The sequence below is a fragment of the Phyllostomus discolor genome, chromosome 8, assembly GCF_004126475.2.
Source record: "Phyllostomus discolor isolate MPI-MPIP mPhyDis1 chromosome 8, mPhyDis1.pri.v3, whole genome shotgun sequence".
Classification (NCBI taxonomy): domain Eukaryota; kingdom Metazoa; phylum Chordata; class Mammalia; order Chiroptera; family Phyllostomidae; genus Phyllostomus; species Phyllostomus discolor.
In genome coordinates, this window is record NC_040910.2 from 106,912,111 (window position 1) to 106,939,581 (window position 27,471).

Consider the following 27,471-nt stretch of genomic DNA (forward strand, 5'->3'; position numbering starts at 1 on the left):
AAGTTTGGAAGCCACTGCACTAGGTAGCCACTCCATTCCTTCCAGCAACGTGCTCCGAAGCCACGTTGCTCGCCTGCCTCTGCTGCTCCAGCAGGAGGCGGAGAGTTTCCTCATGCAGGACTTTCCCCCGAGCCAAGTCCTCGCGTGAACGAGAAGGTGAACATCTCAACTGAAGCTGTTGTTCGCCGGTAGCTGCTGGGCCCCGTCATAGCTCCAGGGGCTTGGGACAGCTCACGGGATGCCCACAGCCCTGTCCACAGCACCCCCAGGGACACAGCTCGCCCAGGGTTGGCAGCAGGGCAAAAATTACGTGTTCTCAGGTCAACCTGGGGAGTCCGGTGTTCCCTTGAGCTCTCACGGTTGCGTATGCAGCCTCACGACACCCCAAAAAGTGGGCGCTGCCCTCACTGCCTTGTCATCGGTGAGGGAACTGGAGGCTGAAAAGGCGGGGTAACGTCCCCAAGCCAAATGACAGAACCAGAACTTTCCTTTAGTGTTTTCTTAAATTGTGACATCTAGCCTCCTGGGATAAGACATACACTATAATGACTATTATCAAGCAAACACCTACGTATCTGCTACCCAGGAAACAGGCTGCTGCCGCCCCCCCCCCCCCAGGGCTCCCCTTCTGCCCCACCTGGGTCCCTTCTCTGTCCTGCTTCACTCCCCCACCCAGGGGACACTGACCTGACTTCTCTCCATAATCACCTCCTTGCTTTATTGTTACCTTACCACCTAAGAGGTGTACAAAGCCAGGATTTCTACCCCGGTCTCAAACCCCCGCCTATGCTCTTCACCTCGAGACAATGCTTCCTCTTGTTCTGTCAGCTGCTGAACGATGAGTTTACATCTTTCAGTTGCGAATTTGTTTCTCCTTTTAGACCTGTCAATGTCTGCTTGATGCATCTTGAAGCTGTTATTAGACACATACGAATTTCGAATTTTTCTTCCTTTTTTCATTACATGTCCCTCTTGATCTCTAACAATGATTCTTAAAGTATTATAGCTCCTGGCCTTCAAGTCTCATTTAATTTAACTCAGTATAATAACGCTACCCCAGCTTTCTTGGGATTAGTCTTCATGGTATCTCTCTACACCTTTTTTCTGCCCCCATAAGAACTGGAGAATCTTTCTACGGCACATGTTTTTAGCATTTTGACCTATTTGCAAAGTCATTAAAACTTTACAGTTCTGAAATATAAGACTAGAAAAAGAAATAAGGAGAAAAACAAAAACCAAAAAGATATGAATAGTGCCCTGGCCAGGTGGCTCCGTGGGTTAGAGCTTCATCCCACACTACGCCAAGGTTGCAGGTTCGATCCCCGGTCAGGGCACATACAAGAAGCAACCAGTGAATGCATGAATGAGTGGAACAACAAAATCAATGTCTGTCTCTCCCCTCCTCCCCTCTCTAAAAAAATAAATGTTTAACGTGAACGAGTCTAAGCCTGAGAACGAGCCTCCGGCCTGGCTCACACTTCTTCGGCGGCTGTGTTTCTCCGTGAAGAAAGGCTGCGTGTGGCCAGGTTTCCATAAATCAGTGCGCTGCATCGACATCACACTCACTCACACCGGTGATGTCTAACAGGACCAAACTAGTGAGCTGTTTATTTACACTGTTTATAAACACACGCATGTTTAGTACATAAATTAGTCACACTTGGCACCACAAGCACCACAAGTCAAACTACTTTATTGTCCAAGAGACTCTTTCTGGGGACACCAGCGGCCCGTTCGTTCACGGTGGCAGGAGCGCAGGCAGGCTCCGAGCCCTCACTCCTCGGCGCTCTGGGTGCCCACGTAGTCCTGGAGAAGCGCCTGCGCCTCCGCCCGCCGGCTCAGCTTGGTGGCCTTGCCCTGAAAGCGGCCTTTCTTCCCCGCTCCTTTCCCCTCCAGCACCTCAGCCACCCTGGAGAGCAGAGAGAGATACGGTCAGGGGTGAGGGTGTTCAAGGGAAAAGCCACGCAGAGCAGCCCCGAGTCTTTCCCCGTGGGCTTGGGGAAGGGAGAGGAAGAGCAGATGGCTTCTGGAAATCCTTCATAAATATACTCGCACAGGAGCACAAAGGTAGCGCACCTCGTTTACTGTGAGAGTGAGTAACTGGAAACAAGGGGAACATCTGGGTAAATTACGGCCGCCTCCAGGGAGCAGGGTGAGTGTGCACTAGGGGTGCAGGGCCCCAGACACAACACCAGAGGGGAGCGGCAGTGAGGCAAAGCGGGGAGGGAAGGGTGAGACTGTGGCAACGTGCACACGCCTGTCCTGCCTGAAGAGGGCGCCCCTGCGCAGCCTCCTCCTAGCCACCACCACAAGAGGAGTGTGAGCCCAGTACTGCCAGAAGAGTGCCTTTCCCCGGCCCCCTTTTTTGAGAAAAGCTAGAACTATGTATCTTAGCCCTGGCTAGTGTGGCTCAGTGACCTGAGCACCGGCCTGTGAACCAAAAGGTCGCTGGTTCGATTCCCAGTCAGGGCACATGCCTGGGCCACAGCCCAGGTCCTTGGTTGCAGGCGTGTGACCAGTCGGTGCATCTCTCACATCAATGTTTGCCTCCCTCTCTCGCTCCCTCCCCATTTTCCTAAAATAAATAAAATCTTTAAAAAATTTAAAATAGCATATAGGCCAAATCAGTCTATCAGTCTACAGGCCAATTCTGGCTACCTGTCAGGAACCTGTTTTAAAGGCTTGCGTTTCCCCGCCATGCTTTGGAGTGAACACATTCATCGGAGCCACTGAGGACTTTGAGAACTCCTACTCGAAAGAACGGGGGGCACTGCGCCACCACTATCTAATTTAACATGAAACACAAACAATAATACAAGGGGAAAGAAATCCAACCAAGCTCTGATTTTTCACCAACAATTACATCAATGCCTTTACTTCATTTCGAAATCCTAAAATTTCTCCCCCAAAGAGTTTGCACCTCTGCTTTGCTGGTGCCTTAACCAGCTGCCTCATCTGCCTACTGGTAACCGAGCACCTGTGTTCCTGTCTAACTGATGAATCCCAACTTCCAAATGAAGAAACAAAGCACATGAGCTTTAGGGCCGAAAGTTCTGAGTTCAAGACTCAGCTCTGCCACTTGGTGAGCTCGCAGGCACGTGGTGTACAATCCCCCCCCGTAAAACTGGGAGTGAGAGGGGGTGATGATTATTAGTTCAGCCCACCACACAGGTCTGTGACGTGGACCGAAATGAGGCTGCAGATGTGGTGGCCTTTGTCATCGGCAAAGGGCTGTAACAGGTTAGGCTTATAGGCGCCCCGCCCTGCACGACGGTCCACGGAAGATTACCTGGGCCCCAGGGTCTCCACGGCCTCGGCTGGCCCTGCCAGGAGGAAGAGGCCAGCACCTTTCTCGTCGCCCACAGTTAGGAACAGGAGCGTCTCCTAGGAGGGAAGACAAGGAGATGAGCCTTAAGATGAACGTAAGGATCTGGGGTCAAACCCTCTAACCTGTGCCCTATGCTCAGTCTCAAGAACAAATTTTAAAATCATACTGCAATTATAAATACATCAAATCAACATGTTGTATACCTTAAATTTATACAACGTTGTACCTCAATTCAAAATAAAACAGCTCCCCCCGCCCACAAATCACCAGTGCTGAGTGATAATGCAGACCCTCCACTCTGGCCCACCGGAGCTGAGAAACTTTCTCCAAGTGACCATAGGAACTTCGGTTCCACATTAAGAAGACACTCCTGACCACGGCCAAACGTACAGCACCCTTCGTGACCTGGCGGCCAGCCTTGGCAGCCTGGCCACCATGCATCCCCCGTGCACCCCACGCTTCCCAAACCTCTGAGCTTCCCTCCGCCTGGCCACCTCTGCTCCCTCGCCTGTGGCCGCTCCGCAGTCCTCAGGCCCCCGTCCGCCAACCCCCCCCCACCCTTCCAGGCAAGGTGCTCCTCCGCCTCTGGCATTGGCCACCCTGAATTATAAATGGCGACAGAATTATGAAGAGAGATATACACACAGCCTTCTCTGGACAGGTATCCCAAAAAGTGGGTTTCGGAATAAATATGAAAGAGAGGCCTGGAAGTTAGGAGAGCCCGGGAAGTGAGGACTGTCGGGACGGGGAAGGGCCGAGAAGCCAGAGCAAAGGGAAAACGGAGGACGGCCTTCGAAGGGCCACGCCGATCCTCGTGGTTCTACGACCAGCCCTTGGCGCACACAACCTGGGTGGTGCAGGGAACACCCAGCTCTGTACAAGGGGCTTGGAGACTGGTCAGCGTCTCAGGCCCAGAAGTCAGCACCACAGACCTAGCTCGACACCCAAAGCAGAGCTTGGCCCACAGCTCTGACCGTAAGGAAACGGTCCTGAGTGAGCCGCCGTTCCCGGTTCCCGGCTCCTCGTGTGTCCCCGCGGAGGGGCGGCCGCTGAACCAACCACCGCACTCCGGCCTCTGCCCGGGGCGCACAGAGAGCCGCAGGCCCCTCTCACCTCTGACCCGATCTGGTTGGCGATGATGTTCATGAACTCAGAATCCCCCTCCTTCCTACAACAAAAGGCACAGACGCGCGTGAGACGCACGAGGGAGAGGGAGCTGGGAAACCGGGGGACGCCCAGCCTCCTGCTGCCCGTCTGCGCGGCCCCAGATGCCCTCGGGAAGGACGACGAGCGCTGGCCGAGGGCCCGCAGCACGAGCTTCTCAGAGTCCGCAGCTCACAACAAGCTTTGCATTTGCTCCTGTCTCCCTCCCACGGGGCTCCCCGAGGCAGACAGAGGCCTGCTGGGTGGTGACGGGGGTGAGGGACGGCGATGAAAGTCAGAGTGAAGATACACCAAACCCAGGAAATCCTACAGGTAACACGTTTCTTAGGGTCCACCCAGCCTTGAGAATGCCAGTGAGAGACCCGCCAGCCACTGCGCAGGGCGCACGGGACAGGCGGAGCCCGAGAGCCCGACGCCCCCGCCTCACCTCACCTCTCACCTGCGTAACCCTCTCACCTGTGTAATGTGACCACCCCTCCCCAGTCGGGGCTGTCCCTGAGGCGGTGGGCGGTGTGCACAGCCAGGTCTCTGAGCAGGTTCAGGTTGTTCTGAAACGCATGGAGAGGATGACAAGAGAGCACCCCCTTCCCTCCACTTCCTTCTCCGCCCCCCCCCCCCCGCCCCGACCCCTGACAAACTGCACGTGTGGTCAGGTGGAGAGGCTGGGTCGGGCAGCCCATTCCGTGCCGAGCCCACGCCCTCTCCGGCCCCCGGGGAATAATCACCTTCTGCAGGAGCTTGGCGGAGTTCTGCAGCTTCTTCACGGCCTCCACGTGCTCCTCTGCCCCACACCTGCAAGGGACAGGCCCGTGGACATCTGCCCGCTTCCCGGTTCCTTTCAGTGTGGGGCGCACAGCGCTTAACGTTCACGAGGACGCCTTTCCCCCAGAGAGATTCCTCTGGCTGCCGTACAGGTAGGGGAGCTAAGCCCCGGGGGCCCGGGACCCGAGACGCAGGAGGCAACCGCAGGGGCATACTTAAGCAGCGCGGTCAGTGCTTTTTCGGTCCCGTAGCTTCTCTCCATCCACTTCAGCACCCGGCTCCCAGCCACAAATATCAGGTTGGTTTTGTTCTTTTTCCCCTTCTCAGTGCCCAGGATCTTAATGACCTGCACAAGGCGAGGGGGTAGCACCCACACTCGCACACACACGCAGAAGACACAGCGGGTGCTGGGCCCGAGGGAAGGGGACACCCAGACCTCCCCTCCGCCGGGGGAAGCAGAAAAGCAGCGACTGCGCTCAGGACCGCCCAGCTGCCCCGCTCCAGCACTCCCAGCCCTGTCTCGACCCCACACTCCCCGACACCCTCTCCCCCAGCCACCCCAAAGCCCTTCCTCACCCACCTGGAGGTCGCTGAGATTGCTCACGTGGGTCCCGCAGCACATGTTGGAATCAACACTCTGGATGGTGACAACTCGAATGGGCCCGGCATGGTCATCCGGCAGACCCCGGCCCCTCACCTGGAACACAGGGGAAGGGAGGGGCGGTCTGAATTCGGAAGAGGAGCCCGCGGAGGGCCTATCCGTGGAAACCGCCCCGCTGGCTCTTCCCTCACCTGCTCCACCTCAGGGTCGTCTGGGCTCAGCTCTCGCACGTTCACGGGCAGCCGGTCCCTGATTTTTTCATTGGCACTCTGCTCGATGGCGGCTGCCTGCTCTGCCGTCACGGAGGGGCTGTCCAGCTCGATCACACAGCGGAGTCGCCCCAACTCCCTGTCAGAAGAAGCATGGTGGCCACAGGATGTTGATGATGCCAGCAATAGTAACATAAAAAAGTTTATGGAGCCCTGGCTCCCGTAGCTCAGTGGACTGAGCGCGGGCTGTGAACCCAAGTGTCGCAGGTTCGATTCCCAGTCAGGGTACATGCCTGGGTTGCAGGCCATGACCCCCAGCAACCGCACACTGATGTTTCTCTCTCTCTATCTCTCCCTCCCTTCCCTCTCTAAAAGTAAATAAAATCTTTTTAAAATTTTTTTAAAAAGTGTATGGTTTACAAACAATGGCCATGTCTATCATCTTATTTAACCCTCACAAAAGTGCTGCAGGCAGACGGTCACTTCCATCTCACAGGTGACGGGTAGCAAAGGACGTGACCGAGGTCGCACAGCCAGGATTCACCCTGAGGGTCTTTAGGCTCAAAATTCTACGGTCCTTCCTAAGCGAGGGCAGGCGTCTCTCCTCTCGTCCCGGGGTCTCCCCTAAGAAACACACGGTCGCCCACCACCCCTCTTCAAGAAGAGCAGAACACGGCAGACTCTGAACACTGCTCTTTCTTGCCCACCCCCACCCCCAGAGCCTATTCCTGGGGAAGGAGCCCGTAGTCGGGGGCACACCCCAAGGTCAGCCCGCAGCCTCCCGCTCACCACGACGTCGTCTTCAGCCCGAACAGATGGTCAGCGACCGCTGTGATGAGATGCTGCGCTGAGCAGAGAGAACAAGGGACAGAGAGTGAGGGGCCCAGACAGCCACACGTCCCCACAGCAGCGCCGCGGACGCTCTCCCTGTCGCAGACTGCCAGGCAACGGGTGAGCTCCTTGAAACACTTCACTGAAAATCCCCACGAGACCCCCGCAGGCGGCTTTATGACGCCATTCCACACTGAGGACACTGAGGCCTAGACATGTCAAGCAACCTGCCAGAGCAATGTGGCTTATCAGGGGCAGGATCCGAACTGAAGGCTGAATGTGCCACATTCACTCGATAAATATTTATCCAGTGCCTGCCATAGGCAAGGCGCAGGGCTTAACAGTAGAGACACAACATTTATCCCTGACTGATGACAGGGAGGAGGAGGAAGAGGAGGAATTAACCAGGAAGGCAATGGGAATAACACAGCCAAAGGCCTTGGAGGAGGAAAGAAATAGGATGTGTTCAAGGAATCGAGAGGAAGCCGGCATGGCCAGCAGGCAGGGAGCAACGGGGAGGGCACCAGCTGAGGCTGGGGCAGCACACAGGCAGGGCTTGGGGGCCGTGAGCATCTAGCATCACCACGAGCAACAGGGGCCTTTGAAGAGCTTTAAGTAGAAGAGCAACATGATCAGATTTTAATTTTTTATTTTAAGCCTCACCTGGGGACTTTTTTTTTTAATTTGCCTTTTTAGAGAGAGAGGGAGAAGGGAGAGAAAGAAACATCGATGTGCGAGAAGCATCGATCAGATGCCTCCACACTCACCCAGAACGGGGATCTGCACCAGGACCAGGGACGAACCTGCAACCCAGGCATGTGCCCTGACCCGGAACCGGACCTGCAACCTTTGGGTTATAGAACAACACTCCTACCACTGAGCCACACCAGCCAGAGCCAGATTTCAACTTTTTTTTAATGTCTTTTTTTAAATTTTTTAAGATTTTATTTATTTTTAGAGAGGGAAGGGAGGGAGAAAGAGAGAGAAACATCAATGTGTGGTTGCTGGGGACCGTGGCCTGCAACCCAGGCATGTGCCCTGACTGGGAATCAAACCTACGATGCTTTGGTTTGCAGCCCGCGCTCAATCCACTGAGCCACACCAGCCAGGGCAGATTTCAACTTTTAAAAGACTGTTCTGGCTCTTTCGTGAAGAACAGGCTGCAAAGAAGCAAGATCAAACGTGGGGAGACTGCCACGAGGCCGTCACAGGGGTCTTGGGAGAGACCGTGAGCACCAGGACTAAGGCAGTCACGCTGGCAATGGGAGGGAACAGAGACGTGTTCAGAAAAGAAACCGGCAGGCCTCGGTGACCCACTGCCATCCCCACACAGGTGTCTGCACTAACCTCCAGGATCCTGGCAACTGGGTGGATGCTAACGCTGTGCTCCGGACACAGAGGATGCTATCGGAAGACCCCGTCTGGGGGAGTGGGCGACAGTTTTTTTTTTAAGATTTACTTATTTTTAGAGAGAGGGGATGGCAGGGAGAAAGAGAAACATAGATGTGTGTGAGAGAGAGAGAGAGAGAGAGATCGGCTGCTTCTCGCATGTGCCCTGAGCAGGGACCAAACCCACAGCCCAGACATGTGCCCTGCCTGGGAGTGAAACCAGCAGCCTCTTGCCTCCAGAAACGACGCCCAACCGGGCCACGCTGGTCAAGGTCACATGCCTGAGTTGCAAGTTCATCCCTGGTCTGGGCATGGGCAGCCCTGGTCCGGACATGTATGATCCCCATTCCGGGTGAGTGTGGAGGCACTCAGTGGTCAAGGCTGGGGGACTTTTTAATTCCATTTCGGGCATTTTGAGTTTAAGAAGACTGTGAGACATCCAGATAAAGATACCGAGTGGGAAGTTAGTAGCACTCACACAGCAGTTACTTGAATACTTTTACTTTAATTGCTCACATTGCTCTTCTAACATCCACCGTGCCCTGCCTCCATCGGAGCAGATTCTGAATGTCTGTCTTTTCCAAAAGGCTAACTCCCGGAGAACCCAAACCACACCTCCATCATCGCGGTGCCCCCCACACACAGCACCTGCCCCTCCATGCTCGCCGCGCCTACCTGAGTGCTGCTGCATGTGGTCAAACCTCCGCCCCCAGTCCACCCGGACTTGGACCTCAGTCCCAGGGGTCAGGGGCGTCTGCGTGAAATGATCAGCCTGGGCCCCCCGGCGGGTCACTCTCAGCACAGAGACATCATTGATCGTGCCACGGTCATCGGGCTGAGGAAACGAAGTAAGAATAATCAGTGGTGGAAAGCAGGGCTCACCCTCACTCCTGGATACAAAGACCCTCTGGGAAGTGTGTGAGAAACACACCCAGAATCTGAGATTCCCTACGGAATGCCCAGCGAGGCAGTCCGCTTGGTTCCATGAGGGAACTGTCTCATCCTCTTCACGCTGAACACCTGTATATTCTGTTCTTCAGAACAGAGTACCAGGATTAAAACAGAGATTGTAACTACAACCATGAAGATTTCAGTAAAACCCAAAGAACCTTAATCCTCACTCTCATTCCCTTAGTTTAGATCCTTATCTGTCAATAACATCTAAAATGATGCAAATTTTCCTCTTTCCCTCCACTCCATCCTCTGCACTGCTACTAGAACTAGAATTGAAAATATTCATCCATCCCTAGCCAGGTGGCTCAGTTGGTTGAAGGGTCATCCCACACACCAAAAGGTTGTGGGTTCAATTCCTGGTTAGGGCACATGCCTAGGTTACAGGAGGCAACCGACTGATGTTTCTCTCTCTCTCTCCCTCTCCACCTTCCTCTCTAAAAACTAATAAAACATATCCCTGTGTGGGGATTAAAATAAAAATATTCACTCATTTAAAAAAACGTCAAATGCCAACTGCTTGCAAGACACTGCACCAGCCTAAAAATACAATGTAAACGAGACCTGATCCCTCAAGGAACTTGAGAGTCTGGAGACAAACACAGACCAGACATGTGAACAAGTAACTGCAATATGATCTACCACATGCCGTAACATGGGAAAGTACATTGTTCTAGGAGCTCAAAGGAAAGAGACCTAACAGTCTTAAAAAAAAATCAAGGAAGACTTCCTAAAAGAAGTGAGGTATAAAATGTAATGTTCTGTGGTTGCCTGAGGTCACAAATTTTCTTCAGCAGGTCAGACGACCTCCGTGTTGGGAAAATCCTTGTAATAATGATGATACTGATAGGAAATTGGGACTTTGTCACTGTCAAGTTTCCTGAACATGTTCTCTCATGTCATTCCTTTGCCTAAGTACCTCCATGGCTCACCATGGCTTCCTAGATGAACTCCACACGCCTCAACACATCCTTCAGGGACCTCTGCACTGGCCTCACTTACCATCCCAAGGTCATCTCCAGCCTGTCATCACGCCACACACAGCAGAGACTCCGACCATATCTCACTATTTGCAGTTACCTAGACTCGTCAGGTTCTTGCAGGCTTCCCTGCCTTTGTCTGTGCAGTTATCTCTGCTGGAAAAGCCCCTCCCATAATGCCCTCCTTCGGTGTTACTATCCGCCTTTCCCCGGTTCACACTGGACCTTGCTGCTACCCCGTCACAGCTCCCGTAAGTCTGCCCTGTCATGCTTGCTCACGGGAACCATTTTGAGTTCTTGTCAAACGCCAAGCTAACTCCTACCTCAGGGCCTTTGCACTTGTTACTCCTGCTACCTAGAAGACTTACCCCTCCCCCAGCGGCACCACCAGATATTTACAATGGCTTTCCTCCTCACTTCTCTTAGGTCTCTACTGAAATAACTTGCCTCCTACCTAAGAGAATATTCTATCACTCTCTTTCCCGCAGGCTTTCATTTTATTTATAGCACTTATCTATTAACAGCTTTGCCTGTCCTCTCCAATAAATACTAGTATTCTGAGTATGTGGAGGCACTGTTTTGTTAGGTCCTTACCCTTAGATCCTGGAACAGTACCCGAATGTGTTATGACTAGGTAAGAATTTGTTGATAAATATCTGCTGAATGGGCAAATGAAGTGAATTGAACTTCCATCGTGTTCATTACGGCTGGGGGACGGAGGGGCAGGAGACCATTTTCCACCTGCGCAGAAAGGAATTAGGGGCTTCACGGGTGGGGGGAGGAGGGAAGGAGGCGCCCGTTACCTGTCCCCCGCCCTCGGGGAAAAGCAGCGTGTCTTCTAGCACCACCTGAAAACCGCTCAGCACTTCCTTCTTGCCATTGCTTCCCTCGGTTTGCAGCTCCGCTGGACGGCAGGACACCACGGTGGTGGTGAACTGAACAGAGAGATGAGAGCTTAAGCCCCGACCCCACCCCTCGGTACACCGGGACCGGATCTAGCTCCGCTGTCCCTCCGCACGGCCGCTCCTCCCGCACCTCCCCATCCGCTCAGCAGCATGAGGTTCCTCTCCAAGCCGGCCGCACCTCCCTGGCGTAGCTGTCCCGCTGACACCGGAACGCCATCGCAGTTTCCTCCCGGGACGCGGAACCGTGCGCACCGTAACGCCAGGGGGCGGACGGAGGCCGAAAGGGGACAATCCTCATTACGGGCGCGTCTCCGCGCAGAAGCTAGAAAGCAAGGAATGAAGTGTGTTTGGGACAAATTCATTGAGAACTCCACTTGCACACATTCCGGGCTGTTTAGCCACTGTTGTAGGACTATGGAAATGACCAGAGGACAAAACTGCGACCCGAGCTTGGCGAGGCACTGAGTTTAGCCCGTCGGGCTCCAGGGATGTGTGTGAGGTAGAGGTGGTGATGGTACTGGCTTGGATACGAGGCGGCGTGCGTAATAGAAATGCAACGCAAGCCACATTTATTAATAATATATTTTATTTAACTCAACGTATCTAGAATATTTTTCATCATGTAGTAGGTATATAAAAATAAGTTTTTTCCCCATACAAAATTTTCAAAACCTGGTATGTATTTTACACTCACATCTCAGTTCGAGCTGGCCACGTTTCAAGTACAATGTGTGACTAGTGCTATCTAACTGGACAGTGTAAATAAAGAAGTTAACAAGCTGCAATCAATACATCAAAACTTTAAACCATCTAAAAGTTAAAATTAACTTTCTGCTCTTTCAAACCAACTAATAAAAAGCCTAAAGACTCCAGATGTTTCAGATTTTAGAATTTTTCAGAATTTAGAATTTTTAGGTAGTAATGGGGAGAGCACACTCCATGTGTACCTGACACACTCCATTTGGAACTCTGGAGCAAAATCACGTAATCAAACTCATTGATATTTATGCTGAGAAATATACTAAATGGAATAAACAGACTATAAACAGCCTCACATAAATTTAGGTCATGTTTTGCTGCCAAATAAGCTTTGGTGGTTTTTTTAGGTCAGTTTTCAGAACTTTTCAGTTTTCAGCATTGTGGATGGGGGATGTGCTGTACAAATTCAAGTCCCAACTTAGCCACTTACTGTGACCTCTTTGATCACCTATGAAGAAAAGACCTAATTATGTTAAACAGTTGATATGAAATTCAAAAATTTTAATGAGATACTAAATAGTAAATTGTACAATATAATACAAATACAACTGTATATTAGCAGCTTTACTTCACATTTAAGAACTAATGTCAGCTTTAAAAGTATGAAGATTTCTGGCTGGTGTGGCTCAGTGGATTGAGTACTGGACTGCGAACAGAAAGGTCACAGGTTTGATTTCTGGTCAGGACACATGCCTGGGTCGTGGGCCAGGTGCCAGGGCATGTGAGAGGCAGCCACCAATGTTTCTCTCACACACTGTTTCTCTCCCCCTCTTTCTCCCTCCCATCTCCTCTCTCTAAAGAGTAAATAAAGTAAATAAAAATATAAAGAGATTTCTGGAGTATGCAGGAAGCTGAGGTGCATTTCTGGCTGGTTCTAGGGGTGGCGGTGGTATAAGCCTTACAGTGAAAGGCTGGTTTCTGCTGAGAAACCAGAGCATAGGTCTGTGCAACAGGAAGTCGTCCCCCCTCCCCACCCCCTGGTTACAGCCTGCCTCCACCATCTTTCTTCCAGTCTCAACAGTGAGGGCCAGGATCTCTGACACCCACCCCCACCTTGGAGAGGAACTGCAGAGGGAGAAGAGGCTTGCCTCTAGCAGGTAGAAGTACAAGCAGGAAAGAAACAGACCAGTTCCTAGGGATTTATTATAAACCATTTGCTGCCCCTTTGGCTTCTGCTCTACCATGTCCATGCACACGCTCACATACTCAAGAGAGCCCTGCTGAGCGGCCCGATCACAGAGATCTCAGCCAATGGGTAGGAAGTCAGAAGTGCCACCAGTCTACTCCTTTGCTATTCTGCCATCGGATACAGCAGCCATAGTCAAGTGCCTAGGAAAAAGAAATAGGAGGGCCCTTAATGAAGAGCTTCTAGGAAAGATCTGAGATCCCAGAGGACCCTGGTGCACAGCCAAAGAGCTGGACCAAGGCCCAGGCTCCAGCTTGTCAGAATGACTGGAAGAGGGCCGCAACATCCTCCCCAGCTCTGCTGTGCAGAAGTTAATTACTTGTTGCATCGGCACTGTCAGAATCATCCTGGGAAAAAAGAAAAAGACAAAAACACCTGTAGAGTGTGCAGAGAGTGAACATTTGTGTTCATAAACACTGCTCAGTCCCCTCTGCTCTCCATTTTCTTTTGTGATGTTCTGAGTCACATAACTTCTTGGGAGGCTAACACAGGATTTAGGACTCAATGAATAGTATTATGTCATGTATCATTTAGTTTCGGAATTTCAATTCATGCCACAGCTCTTCACAGCTGTAAAGGTAGCCAACGGGGCCGGATCTGTCCCGGGATGGAGAAGCAGAGGGAGGGATGGAAGTGAGGGGGGGTCTTGCTGGGGTTTTGAAGCCTGCAGAACACTCAACCTCCTGTGTCAAGTTCAAATTTGGCTAACATGCACTAAGAATTACTGTGTGCTAGGAACAGACACAGGAGCTTTCTAGTATCTTATTTTTAAGGGCAAAAGGGAAATAGAAGAGTTGAGAGGCAGGCTTTACTTACATCCAGATCATCCATGGCAGGGGGAGGTCTCTTGGCTTGGACCTTGCTCAGAAGCTAGGGGGGAGAGAAAAGTGGTCACAGGAGAGAAGAGCAACCTGCATACTGATGGGCCCAGAAGAACAGCCCCAGCCAGACAACTGCCCTATCTTTAAAGCCCCCAACACATCCGGGGAATGAATTAGAGAAAAGTACATTGATTTCCTTTTTAAAAGGAAATTTAAACACATACACAGAACACTGTCCTTACTAATCCAAGTCAGGATCGGCTAGTGTTTTTGCAACTTAAATAACTGGTGCTGAAATTCTGAAACCAAATAACACGTGGCAGGGTGCAATTTACTGGGAAAATGGTGACTTTTAATGTGAATTTTATGCTGCTTAGTTTGAGCTTCCCACGAAGTTGTCTGGCTCAAGAAAAGGCACACACACAACACACACACACAATAGAGATCAACAATTACAGGAAAAGAGGAAGAGGTTTAGCCAAATTTTTCAGAACACAGGCTATACTCTATGAATAGTGAGTGAACCTATGTATATAATTTCACTAATAGAATACTCATTTATCCCATCCCTACTAAACATTGCATAAAAAACATAAAGAATATCAGCACCAGTGAGCAGCCAGTCTGGGGAGCTCATGTATTTCTGCCTAGCCCTGATGACAACCCTCCAGAGAATGTGCACAGGGACACGGAAAGTGATCGAGATGGACGCAAAACGGCATTACCTCTGCGTAATGCTCCACCTGAGCCAGCTCCACCTCTTCATCCCCTTCCCAGTCTCTCCAGTTATCGAAGTCCACAGACAACCACACTGGCTGCAAGGAGAAGCACGAACAGTCACAGGCCAGGAGGGCAGCAGACGCGCACGGAGAAGTGCGAAGTGCGGTCGTGTGCACAGAAGCGTGCTTGGGGAGGAAGGTCAATGGGAATAGTCTTCCCAACAGCACCCCTCTGACTAACCCCACCTTCGGACTGCCACGTCATCATCACCATCCATACGGATTTACCGAGAGCCTATTAAGCACAATGCCAGGCATAGCACAGAGAGGCACAGAAATTCTGCCCTCCAAAAGCAGACTATGGACTGGGGAAGTAACACAACTGGAAATATAACTCTCATAAAGTATCACAGAGTCAACCAAGCAAGACAGGGACAATTCTTCGAGGCCCATGTTCCAAGTTCCCACACTTAGAGAAGTTATCCACTCATTCATTTAACAGACACTTATTGAACGCATACAATGGGCCAGACTCTGAGATTGGCACTGGGATCATAAATATGTTCAGTGCATAGTCCCAGCCATGGAGGAGCAAGGGGAGAAGGGAAATGTAAATAAATAATTATAATACAGTGTGGGAAGGGTGGTGGTAGGTTGTGTAGGGGATATTTTGGGGGAATCCAGGCTTCTTGGAGTCGCACAGCCTTGAAGGATGAGCGGGGGTTAGGTGGGAGAAGGTAGTGGTGATGGAGGCTTTCCAGGAAGAAGGCTCAGCTTGAGCAAAGGTACGAAGCCTGATCTGTGCAAAAGAGCTGCAAGCAGCTTGCTGGGGCTGGAAGGTGAAGTTGGAGGCAGAGAGTAAAGGGACATGAGGCTACAGCGGGAGGAATAGCCAGGGCATGGTCTTTTTTTTTTTAAAGATTTTATTTATTTGTTTTTAGAGAGAAGGAAGGGAGGGAGAAAGAGAGGGAGAGAAACATCAATGTATGGTTGCCTCTCACATGCCACCACTGGGGACCTGGCCCGCAACCCAGGCACGTGCCCTGACTGGGAATTGAACCGGAGACCCTTTGGTTCGCAGCCCGTGCTCAATCCACTGAGCTAAACCAGCCAGGGCACCAGGGCATGATCTTATGTCATGCTGTGGTGCTTGAACTTCAACCTAAAGGGCAGCAGTTATGAGCTCAAATGCCTGTAAGAGTCAGGAAGATAATGAAAAGCAGTCAAGTGAGGTGGACCTCATGCCCCATTTAAAGCACCAACTCCAGGCATTTGGGAGTTTTAGACCAGTGGGCCAAAATCTCCATTTTTCAAGAGAAGCTAATACTCTGGATTTGTAGGTGAAATCTCCGTTATTTTTATATGTCAGCAACCAATCAAAGATTCTAAATATCAGTAATCAAAGTAATGTTTAACACCGCGAAGAGTACTAAAATAAATCTGAGAGCTAGACCCAACCAGCAGACAGCCAATTTGCAGCCTTTAGGAGAAAAGAAGCCACCGCAGAATCTTTAGTAAGGGTCTGACACAGCCAAATGTGTGTTTTAGACAGACCGTAATGGGAGCGATGCATTAAATAGATCGGGGGTGGGCTGAAAATACACAACAAACTTCACCCAGTGATGGATGAGGCCTGAATTAGGAAGAGATAAAGGAATGGATCCGATATTATCCAGAAAGTCAAAGAGGCAGGACCCCAGTGAGCGACTAAATGTTGGTGGGAAAGGGAGGCTATGGAGATTCCCAGACCTAGCTCGGGCCCCTGCACACATGGGCAGAGAGCACAGGAGCACGAGCAGGCCACCCCCTACCTTGATGTCCTCCTTGGTGAGCCGGGGCCAGGCCACTTTCTCCTTCCATTTCCTCACAAAGCAGGTAATGGAGCGGCCAGAGCGCTTATCCTGAGAGTCCTGCCAGGTGGAGAGCCTCATTTTGAGGGTCTGAGGTTTAGAATGAATCTCCCATTGTTCCAGGCAGGCTTCCCATCCAAACCTTCCCGTGCCACCCCATCCTTACCTTGGAGTTCACCTTGGCATAGAACTCAATCTCATTGTACAATTCCACTCCATCGGCATTCCTGCAGCTGAGGAGACAATGCAGCGGAGGAGATGCAGGAGGGAGTGGGGGGGGGGGCTTAGGAGATGGGAAATGTCCCCGGGAAACCGGGTTCTACAGAGGGGAGGCCGGTACCTGAACACAATGCGGTGGTCTTCTATGAGCACGTGGACGTCGGTGCTGTCCTCGACACAAAACTCCATGAACACATACTTGGGCCTGTCATACCACAGAGTCCGGGCCTGCTGCCTGAAGAGGAGTGGAGGTGGGGCTTCGTAGGGGTGGGAGAGGGAAGACTGGGAGCATTTGGGAAAGATGGGAGGAGGGAAGGTATGGGGATATTTTATGCTACCGCCCTGTCAACATGGAGCCAAATGAAACAAGAGGAGGTGGAAGGGGGGTGATGGGAATGGGTGTGTGTGGCGAGGGTGAATCTGGGGAGAATCAAAAGCGTGGGAGTAGAGGTGGCCCTGGCTAGGTAGTTCAGTTGGTTAGAGCATCATCCTTTTTTTTTTTTCCTTTTTTAGGACAGAGGGGAAGGGAGGGAGAGAGAGAGAAACATCAATGTGTGGTTGCCTGTTGCACACCCTGATATGGGAACCTGGCCAGCAACCCAGGCATGTGCCCTGACTGGGTATCAAACCGGAGACCCTGTGCAAACCACAGAGTTGCCGGTGCTCAATCCACTGAGCCACACCAGCCAGGGCTGGAGGATCATCCTGATGTGCCGCGGTTGGGGGTTGGATTCCCAGTCAGGGCAGATACAAGAATCAACCAATGAATGCATAAATAAGTGGGACACCACATCAATGTTTCTCTCCCTTCCTCTCTCTCTTTCTTTAAAATTCAATAAATAAATAAATACAATTTTGTAAGTGTGAGAGTAGAGAGATCGTGAGTCATGGAGACCCCTGAGGTTACACTGCCTCTAAACACCCCAAAGTTATAGAGACCTGGGATCTGGAGTTCCCATGGGACCTCGAAGAACCTCTTGCGTCCCGAAAACGTGGGGCGAGGAATGAATCTAAAGGGGAAACGGCTGCCAGAAACACTCACCGTGCCATGGTGGCTCCCGCTGCCCAGTGGCGTTTGGCATGCGAGGCAGGGGTCGCTATCTTTAGATCCTGGTGACGCCCCCAGCAGCTGCCTCTCCTTATATGGTCAGGGGAAGGTTTTGGAGGCCGAGAAAACGTGGCCATACAACCAAGGGAGCTGCACTCCGGAGAGACAGTAGGACAGCAGTATCCCTGCAGCCCTTCACAGGTCCGAGTCTCCAGAGATGTACACATTTAGGATGAGACGACCCGCCCTCCGGAGCCAGGGCAAGGGCTACGCTGCACTAGATACGCACGGAATGGCTCGACCCCGGCTCCGATCACCTGTTTCTCCAACGCTTAGTATATTCAGTGCCTGATTCACAGTAGGTGTTCAATACAAAATTATCGGCCTGAATTAAATCTTCGGGGAAGGCCCGCCCTCCGTGACGTCCGAACTCGGTGACATCTGAGCCCCGCCCACCCGCTCTCGGGGCTCCCAGCCCACGCGCCGTTGCCAAGGCAGCAAGGGGGCGCGGCTGACGTGCGGGGCGTTTCCGGGAAGATGGCGGCTGTCGAAGTGGCTGAGGAGCCGGTAACGGTGCTGGCGGCGGCTGGACCAAAGGTGAAGGACGAAGAGGAGGAAGAAGAGGAGTCACTGCCACCGTGCGAGGCGGTGCGCTGGGCCCCGGTGGGGGCGGTGGCGGAGGCCGGTCCTGGCACGACGGCGTTCTCGGAAGAGGCGGCTGCCGAGGATCCCGGCGCGACCCCGGGCTCCCCGCCGGACTCGCCCGGCCGGACACTGCGGCGGCTGCGGGCCGAGCGGCGGCGGCTGGACTCGGCGCTGCTCGCGCTGTCCTCGCACTTCGCGCAGGTGCAGTTCCGCTTGCGCCAGGTGGTGCGTGGGGCGCCGGCGGAGCAGCAGCGCCTCCTGCGCGAGCTCGAGGACTTTGCCTTTCGCGGTTGCCCTCACGTCCTGGGATACTGGGGGCCCGAGGATCCCACCAGCGACGAGGGTGACGGACTGCCGGGGAACCGGCCGCAGTTGCGGGGCGAGGACCAGGTGAGCAGCTGGGGCCGGGCCCCGAGGGATGTGGGAATAGGAGGGATTGGGTGGGGGGCGGCGATGCTGCTGCTGATAGAGGTAGTAGTGGTGAGAAGCCTACCTGTCTAGGCTCACCTACCTGTCTAGGTGAGCGAGTATGCGCGTCCGGGACGTGAAGGTTGAGACAGGTGTGCGGAGCCCGCCGAAGGGCAGGGGGACCGAGAAGCATGGGAGGGAGATGTCCACCGAAGGTGTGATGACGTGAAGGGCAGAGGAGCAATAGGCAAAGAGGGTATTCGGAGGGCACTAGAGCACCCTGCCAAAACTGCTGCTCCCGCTCACCTTGCCAAGTACTTAAGTCCTGGCACATTTGCTAATAGAATGCCCCGACCCCGGGGATTGGGGAAATCGGCTAGTGAAGAGCAAGTGAATGGAAGTCATAGAAATTTAGATCTGCTCTGACCGTGCTTTTCTGGAATCGACAGAATCTCATCTTTAGACTTGTGTGATTGAGAGCTTTGGTGAATAGCAGAGGATCTAAGTAATTAAGAAGAAACACAACTCCTGATTACACAACTTCTGAATTTTCCAATGCTGGTATTTCAAAAATCCTTCCCCAGTCTGCTTCATAACTAGGTATCCTAAATGAGGTTCCTTTGGTAACTGGCAAGATTCATTCAGTTAGCCAACCTCGGGGAAGTGAGGAGGATCTGTGTGCCACACGGAGGGAGCATTGCCTTATAGTCTCTGAATCTCTGGGCGTGTGCAGTTGTAAATCAGTGTTGCAGACACTCACTGTCTTTTCTTTACCTTTTTATTCTTCAGGCTACAACCCACATATGGTTTTCTTCCCACTTTAATTGGTTTTTACCAAGAAGACTTTATCAGTAACAGATACTGAATTATTTTAACCTGAAATGTTTCCAGTGCAATCCTGTGTTTACTGTTCCACCCACGCACCTGGCAGACTCTGCAGGAATAGAAGGGATTAAAAAAGTTTCTGTGGGCCAGGCCCTGTTGGGGTGTGAAGAGCACCAAAGGCTCTCTGTGGATTGCTCTTTTGCTGTTCATTTCACTGTTGGAAACAGTACAACTTGAGGGAGGGGGGAGTGGAGTGCTCCAAACTACCTAATAAGCAGCTGTAATCCCGTGTGCATATATTGACACCTGAACAGGTAGTGCCAAAGTGGGGGATACGTGTGAACCGAATGATTTACTTCTTTTCCGTTTCTGATTTTTTAAACCAGTATTTTATCTCACCTCATAGTGGAAATCAATTATTTCTTTATTTCCTGCCTTGCACTGGATCTCACTGCTCTATCCTTTTAAACTTGTTTGCTCACATCCCAATAAATAGCATACTAGAACTGTTATGGCAAGTGACAGAGTTCAGCAAATATTCTCATGAAAACAGAATCAGGATTTACACTGGTTTCTTTCTTCCTTGGCTTCATAAAGTTGGGGTACAATGAAAACACAAGGGAAGTTTACCCAGTTCTTGCTCCTTGTGCTGGTTAGACAACTTCCTCTAGTCAGAGTTTGTCACAGTCATCCCCGTTTATCTGAGAGGGGGATAGCGTTTGAAGACCCCTTGTGGATGCCTGATAGCTTGGGTAGTGCTGACCATATATACTGTTTTATCCTATATCTACATACCTATGATAAAGTATAATGTATAAATTAGACACAGTGAGAGATTAACAACAGTAACTAATACTAAAGTAGAACAGTTATGACAATATATTGTAATAAGTTATGTGAATGGCTTTGGGCCACTAGTAAGTGAAGTGAGGGTTGCCCGAGCACAGACGAGCGTGCCGCCAGCAGCCGCAGCAGCCCACCTGACGACCAGGACGCTGCCGACTGATGGGTGGGCCGTGGGTATGGCGTGGATGCCCGAACGCTCTGGGCGAAGGGGTGATTCAGGCTCAGGACTTCATAATGCTTCTCAGAACGGTGCACAGTTTAAAGCCTTTGAGTTGTTTATTTCTGGAATTTCCTGTGTAATATTTTCAGGCATCAGTTGACTACAGGTAACTGAAACCCCAGAAGGTGAAAGCGCTAAGGGGGGACTGTTGTGTTTCGAATGTGTCCTTCTGTGCCTGACTCAGTAGCGTAAACTAAATTTGTATCGAGCACTTACCCTGTGCTAGGCCTGGAAGGTACAAAGTCAGAGCCTTTGCCTGGAAGGAGTTCATAGACTGGAGGAAACGGAATCCTAAATAAATAACTATAATGTGAGCTGAGCTAAGGTAGAAGTGTGTACAGAATACAGGGAGGAGGAAAGGATCAGATCTGCCGGGGAGATCAGGGAACCTCCCAGAAAGAACAGCCAGGGCTGCATTGAGACAGGAAAAGGAACGGGATTCTGACAAAACACCACAACACGCGGGAGGGCCTGGAGGAGTGTCCTGAGGAAAGGCTTGCTTCCACGTTGAAGAAAGGTAAAGCAAGAGCATTGCTTTTTAAATAACTTGGAAAAAAGTTAATTTGTTGTTTTCCATTTGTTCTCTCTCATACCTTACTTCTGGAGGGCTTGGTAAGTACCATCTTAACGTTAAATTTAATATCCTGTCAATTTCTAATTTAAAATGCAGCCTTATACCTGCATGATTTGCTGCATTTGCTTTGTTTTGATACTCAAGAAAGGCGCGGAAGAACCCGTGTTTGAGTACATATTGGCAAGATCTTACCACCCTGAGGGACGTTGATAATTTCAGTGCAGAAACTGCCCGATGGCCAACAGTGGGAAAAAGAGTCACTGCTCAGAGTAACTTATCAAACCTTTAAAACAACCACCACCAAAATTACCTTCCTCCCACCCCCGTCACTGGGCTTTGGATTTGTTTTCATTGTCCCAGGTATCTGCGTTTATTCTTTTGATTTTGCAGACATCTGTAATACATTGGAGGGGCTTTGAATATTTAAGAAACTGGGTATAAGTTTTAAAGCCTTCCTCTACAAACTTAAGTCTGTATTCCCTGCACAAAATTTTCAGGAGTTGCTCTGTGGTGATTGGCTATGGAGGATGGCCAGGCTAGTTCCGGGAGGCTTTCTTGTCTAAGATAAATTGTCTCGATCCTAACTGGACCTTTGGGGGTGGGGGGCAGCAGTCTCAACAAAAGGCCCTCTTGTATTCATATCCTGTTTCCAATGAGGGACACATACTTTCTTAAAGAAAACACAATGTTAATAAATTTTCCTGCATGAAATTATTCTTATTTTTGAGTCTATTTTATAAATTCCCGTGTTTCACCTGGATTATTTGAAAACCCTTCACATTTAGTTAGTCATTATTCGCTGTGGAGGTTTCTTGATGCGCCCCGAGTTTTCCTTTCCCTGTGAAATGAACCTAAGTCTCTTCTCGTCTTAGAGTGAGCAGGAGAAGCGGGAGCGTCTGGAGACCCAAAGGGAGAAGCAGAAGGAGCTGATACTGCAGCTCAAAACCCAACTAGATGACCTGGAGACGTTCGCCTACCAGGAGGGCAACTACGACTCCCTGCCGCAGTCCATGGTCCTGGAGAGGCAGCGGGTACGCGGCTGTCGGGGGCGCTTCTGCCCCGCTAAGGCCCCCTCGCTCCTTCCAGTGCCCGTTCTTCCCTGGGTCGTCTGCCTAGGGCCTGTGAGAATCCCTTCGCTGGCCCAAATCAAAGGGAGGCTTTCCCATCACACAGGACCAGTCTTTATTCGCACATGGAAACACAAGCTCCAAAGCTTTATAATACCACGATTGGGCTAAGTCTTTTTGTTGGTTATTATTAGTAATACTAGTAGTGATATATAATAATAATAACTAATACTTTCATTTGATCATTAAAACAGTTCTACTTGAGCACATTATACAATATAAAATAGCCTTTTTCCCCCCACAGCCAGTTGATAAATATGCCAGGCATCCAGACTGACTTTAACACTGTATTTGAGCAACATCTGGGTAGACAGGTAAATCTGCTGGTAGAAATACAGCTGCAGGCCTGGCTAGTGTGGCTCAGTGGATTGATCATCAGCCTGTGAACCAAAAAGTTGCTAGTTCGATTCCTAGTCAGGGCACATGCCTGGGTCGCAGACCAGGTCCCCAGTCGGGGGCCTGTGGGAGGCAACTGGTTGTCTCCCTCACACATCAGCATCTCTCCCTCGCTCCCTCCCTCCCACCCCTCTCTCTCAAAATAAATAAAGTTTTAAAAAAAGTACAAAATATTTAAAGGAAAGAAATACATCTGTAGCTTCCCCTACATGTGTGTCTGTCTCTGTGATGTGGCTGCTTCTCTGGCGGAAGTTACATTACATACATAGATTTCATTGTCCCTAGCATTGTCACTAGGATATTTTGGCTGTAAGGTACCTTGATGTTTTGTAAAGATTCTTCTTTTGTTGCCTAGCATAGGACACGCAGGGATGAGAGGCTAGAAACTAAGAGAATAAACCAGTATTTATTCTCCTGGGGACCTTGGGGGAAGCTGATATGAGGGTGTTTGGGTCATCAGCCACTGGGGGTTATTCACACGGTCGGTCTCCCGAGTGGAGGTCGCCCGGCCCGGCGGGACGTCTGCAGTGAGAGGAGCCGTTTCTGTCAGGGAGGGACCCGAGGTTCTCGTCACTCGCATAGAAGGGGAAGGTGTCCCCTTACCTCGATCAGCAGCCGTATCATTTGTCTCGCAAATTTGGGAGCTATCGATGTCTTTGATTTCTGTTTAAGTGTAGGAGGTATGCTAATAAAGATTCTCCTCCTTCCTAATCTTCTCTCTGAAAATTCCAGAGGGTGTGCTCATTGCTTGTGGTCTTGACAGGTGATCATAGACGAGTTAATAAAGAAACTGGACATGAATCTGAATGAGGACATCAGCGCGCTGTCCACCGAAGAGCTTCGGCAGCGTGTGGACGCAGCTGTGGCTCAGATTGTGAACCCGGCCCGAGTGAAGGAACAGTTGGTTGAGCAGCTGAAGACTCAGATCCGAGACCTCGAGATGTTCATCAGCTTCATCCAAGGTCAGAGGAGGGTGGACAGACGCTGTGGTGATTATATGTGTTATAAGGGCTAACACCTAAAGGTGCCAGTCTTGGTGTACTATTTAAGAGATGTGGTCACTTAGTAAGGGAGCCAACATAGTAGACTGGAAAGAACATGAACTTTAGAACCAGATAGCTAAATCCCAGCTCTGCCGTTTACTGACTTCATATCCTCGGGCAGGTTCCTAACCACCCTCCTCACCCATGAAATGATTCATGCTTCCTTCACTCAGCAAATATTTATTGAGCCAACTACAATATGGCAGTCACTGTTCTACACAATTAAATAAGATATATGTGTAAGTCTTGTCATGTAGTAGGCATCAGTAAATATTCTTCCTTTAAAAATCTGCCACCAAGCCCTGCCCTGGCTGGCATAGCTCAAGGGATTGAGCATGGGCTGCAAACCAAAGGGTCTCCAGTTCAATTCCCAGTCAGGGCACACGCCTGGGTTGTGGGCCAGGTCCCCAGTAGGGGGCACACGAGAGGCAACCACACATTGATGTTTCTCTCCCTCCCTTCTCCTCGGTGTAAGTTAAATTTTTTAAAAAATCTGCCATCAAGAGGCTAAAGAAGTATCTCCTCTCTGTAACTTCTGACTCCAGACGAGGTGGGAAGCCCACTGCAGACAGACGGCGGGCGCTGTGAGTGCAAGGCCGGTGGGAAGACAGGAAATGGCTCCACCAGAACTGGCAGCAGCAGATTGCCCGCGGGAAACAGCAAAAGTAAGTGCAGCTCTCAGATCAGGCAACTCTGTAGAGACAGAAAGTAGATCCGTGGTTGCCCAGGGCTCAGGGGCGCTGGGAAGAAGTGGGGAGTGGGAAACGCTAATGGTACACGGTATCTTTTTGGGATGATGGTTACACAACTCTGTGAGTATACAAAAACCACTGAATTGAACAGTTTAAATAGGTGAATTGTATGGTATATGAATTATATTTCAATATAGCTGTTATCAACAGAAAAAAAAAGTTCAGTGGTATCCTTAACTGAAAAAAGTAAGCCCAGGGACATCCTGGTTGGCTCTTGGCTTTACGTGGGACCCACACATAGCTCAAAAGCAAGACTTGATCCCAACTTGGGACTTCTTGAATGGACCCCTGTGTCACTCCGGCCCTAACTGATGCGTCTTTGTGCTTCCCAAACAGCAAAGGCAGAAGACGTGAAGCGAGTCCAGGAGACGGGGCTGCACCTGATGCGGCGAGCGCTGGCAGTGCTCCAGATGTTTGCCGTCAGCCAGTTCGGCTGCGCCACGGGCCAGATCCCGCAGGGCCTGTGGCCACGGGGCCAGGCCGACAGGGACTACTCCCCCTTACTGAAGAGGCTGGAGGTGTCAGTAGACAGAGTGAAACAGCTAGCCTTAAGGCATCAGCCACACGACCACGTCATCACCTCTGCCAACCTCCAGGACCTCTCTCTGGGGGGCAAGGACGAGCTGACCACAGCAGTGCGGAAGGAGCTGACAGTGGCCGTGAGGGACCTGCTGGCCCACGGGCTGTACGCCTCCTCCCCGGGGATGAGCCTCGTCATGGCCCCCATTGCTTGTCTGCTGCCGGCCTTCTCCTCGGCCCCCGAGGCCATGCATCCCTGGGAGCTCTTTGTAAAGTACTACCACGCTAAGAACGGCCGTGCGTTTGTGGAATCCCCGGCCCGGAAGCTCTCCCAGTCCTTTGCCCTGCCTGTTACGGGAGGCTCTGTGGTGACCCCCAAGCAGAGCCTACTGACAGCCATCCACATGGTGCTGACAGAACACGACCCGTTCAAGCGCAGCGCAGACTCGGAGTTGAAGGCCCTGGTGTGCATGGCCCTGAACGAGCAGCGTCTCGTGTCCTGGGTGAACCTCATCTGCAAGTCGGGGTCGCTCATCGAGCCGCACTACCAGCCCTGGAGCTACATGGCGCACACGGGCTTTGAGAGTGCCCTCAACCTGCTTAGTCGCCTTAGTAGCCTCAAGTTCAGCCTCCCTGTTGACCTGGCTGTGCGCCAGCTCAAAAACATCAAAGACGCCTTTTGACGGGAGTGCCCTGGCCCTGCCCCAGCACCTTGCTCAGTAAAGACAGATGGTTAGCCTCATAGGCGGGGAGAGCAGGAGGAACAGTTGAAGATGTTCTCTCTAGCCAAATGACTGCGAAGTCTGCTTTCCCTGCCAGCTTGGCATCTCAGAAAGAAATTCTGAGACTCTCTTATTTAAAGGTTCTTTCCTGGTGCGTAACCACAGTGTGCTTGTCGCACATATATTGGAGCCTATATAAAAGAAGTCAGTCCTGGCACAGTGTCAGTGCAGCAACCTCTGATGACAGGTCTGGCTTTTAGAAAACGCAGGTTTCTCTAACCACTCTCTTAATGACGGTGAGTGACAACACGAGTGGTGAGTTTTTGGTCCTGGAAGACATTTGACTTGAGGTTCCTATAAATCCAGCTGGGAGCCAAGGTCGGGAGAGGCTATGTATGTGCATTCCGCAGCTGCCTCTAAAACTAGGCACGTGGGAATATTCTGAGACCAGCGTTTCTAAGGGAGTTAACCACAAGTTAATGTTAATATGAGCCCTTTTTCATGCGGAGGTAAGAACTGAAGTCTGTTCCTGATGAGGTGGTCCCCTCTCACGGCACAGACGATGGTGGTGAGGTTTTGGAGAGGGTTTATAAGGAAAGACAGCCATCACCTTGCACCATGTTTGTGGCAAGTAATCTTTCCTCTGTGCACCTCCTGAGGAGACGCTGGCAGTCTTCTCAGAAGCAGACATGTTAAAGGTGTGCTTCTCAGGAGGACCCTTGCCACGGCGCCAAGTGGCTGGGAAAACACATCAGTGACCAGCAGTGACTCCCTCCTGGGCTGAGACTCCCTTTGTCCTGGGGGCTGGGTGACGGAGGTCTGATGTGCGCTAGGCGCTGCAGCGGGGGTGGGAACGGTGACACATTGCTGCTGGCGGACAGGGGAGGGGCTGAGCGCTTCGCTGCAAAACCGGCTCCAGAGCAGTCCGAGCCGGTCCTCCGTGAGTTAGCCGTGTTAGTTCGTATTCGCCACTCAGCCTGCATATGCTCCAGGGCCGACCAGAGACGGGCAAAGTGTTGCCACCTTTTCGAAAACCCAGCGGGCTCCCACACTACTGACTCAGCATGTTTCACGTATTAAATTGCCAGCTGCACTTTATGTCTGCACTGTTACGGTGGTGCATTTTAACTTAATTTTTTCCAGCAACATTATTTAAGATGTATTGTTGAGAATTCATTAGAATTAGTTTTCCTGTGTGAAGCAGAATAAATGGAAATATTGTGGAAAATGATATATCTGTGGTTGCTAATAAAATCTAGTATTTTGTATAGATTCTCTGTAAAGATCTTAGAGATCCTTGGCTTGGGTTCGTAGGTCGGTCTGGGCGTTATCAGCCCATCCGAGTGAGATCATTTCCTTGAACTGCGTCTGACTCCTGGCCTTCCTGCCTGCCCTCTGCCCTCTGCTCTGGATCAACTCAGCTTTGCTGGTGGCTTTTCCCCCTGAATAAATTCACTAAAAAGTGCCCTTTATCACCCCGTCTCACCCAGGCCTACACTCCCATCCCCACGGCAGACGTCACCGCACGCGCCACTTTGGGGACTGGCACTTTTAAACCCATTTGTCTGGGTATCAGGGTGGGTACTAACTCGTAGAGCCCTGTGTCACCTCAATATTATCTTTTCCTAATCCTCAAACACTAGTTTACATTCAGGCGTTGTGCTAGCATTAC

At 51.1% G+C, this 27,471-nt stretch overlaps 3 protein-coding genes across 8 annotated transcripts; 1 reads left to right on the top strand and 2 right to left on the bottom strand.

The window, feature by feature from the left end:
• Window positions 1-1,673: 1,673 nt before the first annotated feature.
• AARSD1 (alanyl-tRNA synthetase domain containing 1) lies at window positions 1,674-11,424 on the bottom strand. The gene is made up of 12 exons (XM_028520742.2): window positions 11,299-11,424; window positions 11,019-11,150; window positions 8,960-9,119; window positions 6,854-6,911; window positions 6,047-6,203; window positions 5,835-5,951; window positions 5,470-5,600; window positions 5,218-5,284; window positions 4,949-5,040; window positions 4,442-4,496; window positions 3,290-3,384; window positions 1,674-1,909 (listed from the first exon to the last, which is right to left on the bottom strand). The coding sequence occupies exons 1-12, from the start codon at window positions 11,416-11,418 to the stop codon at window positions 1,774-1,776; spliced, it is 1,320 nt and encodes a 439-aa protein (XP_028376543.2). The 5' UTR covers window positions 11,419-11,424; the 3' UTR covers window positions 1,674-1,773.
• An 817-nt stretch (window positions 11,425-12,241) lies between these two features.
• Window positions 12,242-18,493, bottom strand: PTGES3L (prostaglandin E synthase 3 like). Of its 4 annotated transcripts, none has more exons than XM_028520746.2 (8): window positions 17,717-18,493; window positions 16,796-16,909; window positions 16,622-16,688; window positions 16,417-16,515; window positions 14,612-14,701; window positions 13,882-13,935; window positions 13,385-13,412; window positions 12,242-13,208 (listed from the first exon to the last, which is right to left on the bottom strand). In XM_028520746.2, the coding sequence occupies exons 1-8, from the start codon at window positions 17,947-17,949 to the stop codon at window positions 13,201-13,203; spliced, it is 693 nt and encodes a 230-aa protein (XP_028376547.1). In that variant the 5' UTR covers window positions 17,950-18,493; the 3' UTR covers window positions 12,242-13,200. The 4 variants fall into 4 exon arrangements, with proteins under 4 accessions (XP_028376547.1, XP_035889844.1, XP_035889845.1 ...); XM_036033951.1 differs by having other exon boundaries at window positions 12,242-13,412; window positions 17,717-17,812; window positions 18,040-18,242; XM_036033952.1 differs by having other exon boundaries at window positions 12,242-13,412; window positions 16,796-16,956; window positions 17,717-17,812; window positions 18,040-18,242.
• RUNDC1 (RUN domain containing 1) lies at window positions 18,238-27,071 on the top strand. Of its 3 annotated transcripts, none has more exons than XM_028520741.2 (6): window positions 18,238-18,757; window positions 21,273-21,278; window positions 22,113-22,271; window positions 23,527-23,725; window positions 24,352-24,471; window positions 24,895-27,071. In XM_028520741.2, exons 1-6 carry the CDS (start codon window positions 18,260-18,262, stop codon window positions 25,758-25,760), a joined length of 1,848 nt encoding a protein of 615 aa, XP_028376542.1. In that variant the 5' UTR covers window positions 18,238-18,259; the 3' UTR covers window positions 25,761-27,071. The 3 variants fall into 3 exon arrangements, with proteins under 3 accessions (XP_028376542.1, XP_035889842.1, XP_028376540.1); XM_036033949.1 differs by having other exon boundaries at window positions 24,352-24,467; window positions 24,891-27,071; XM_028520739.2 differs by lacking the exon at window positions 21,273-21,278.
• Window positions 27,072-27,471: the final 400 nt, after the last annotated feature.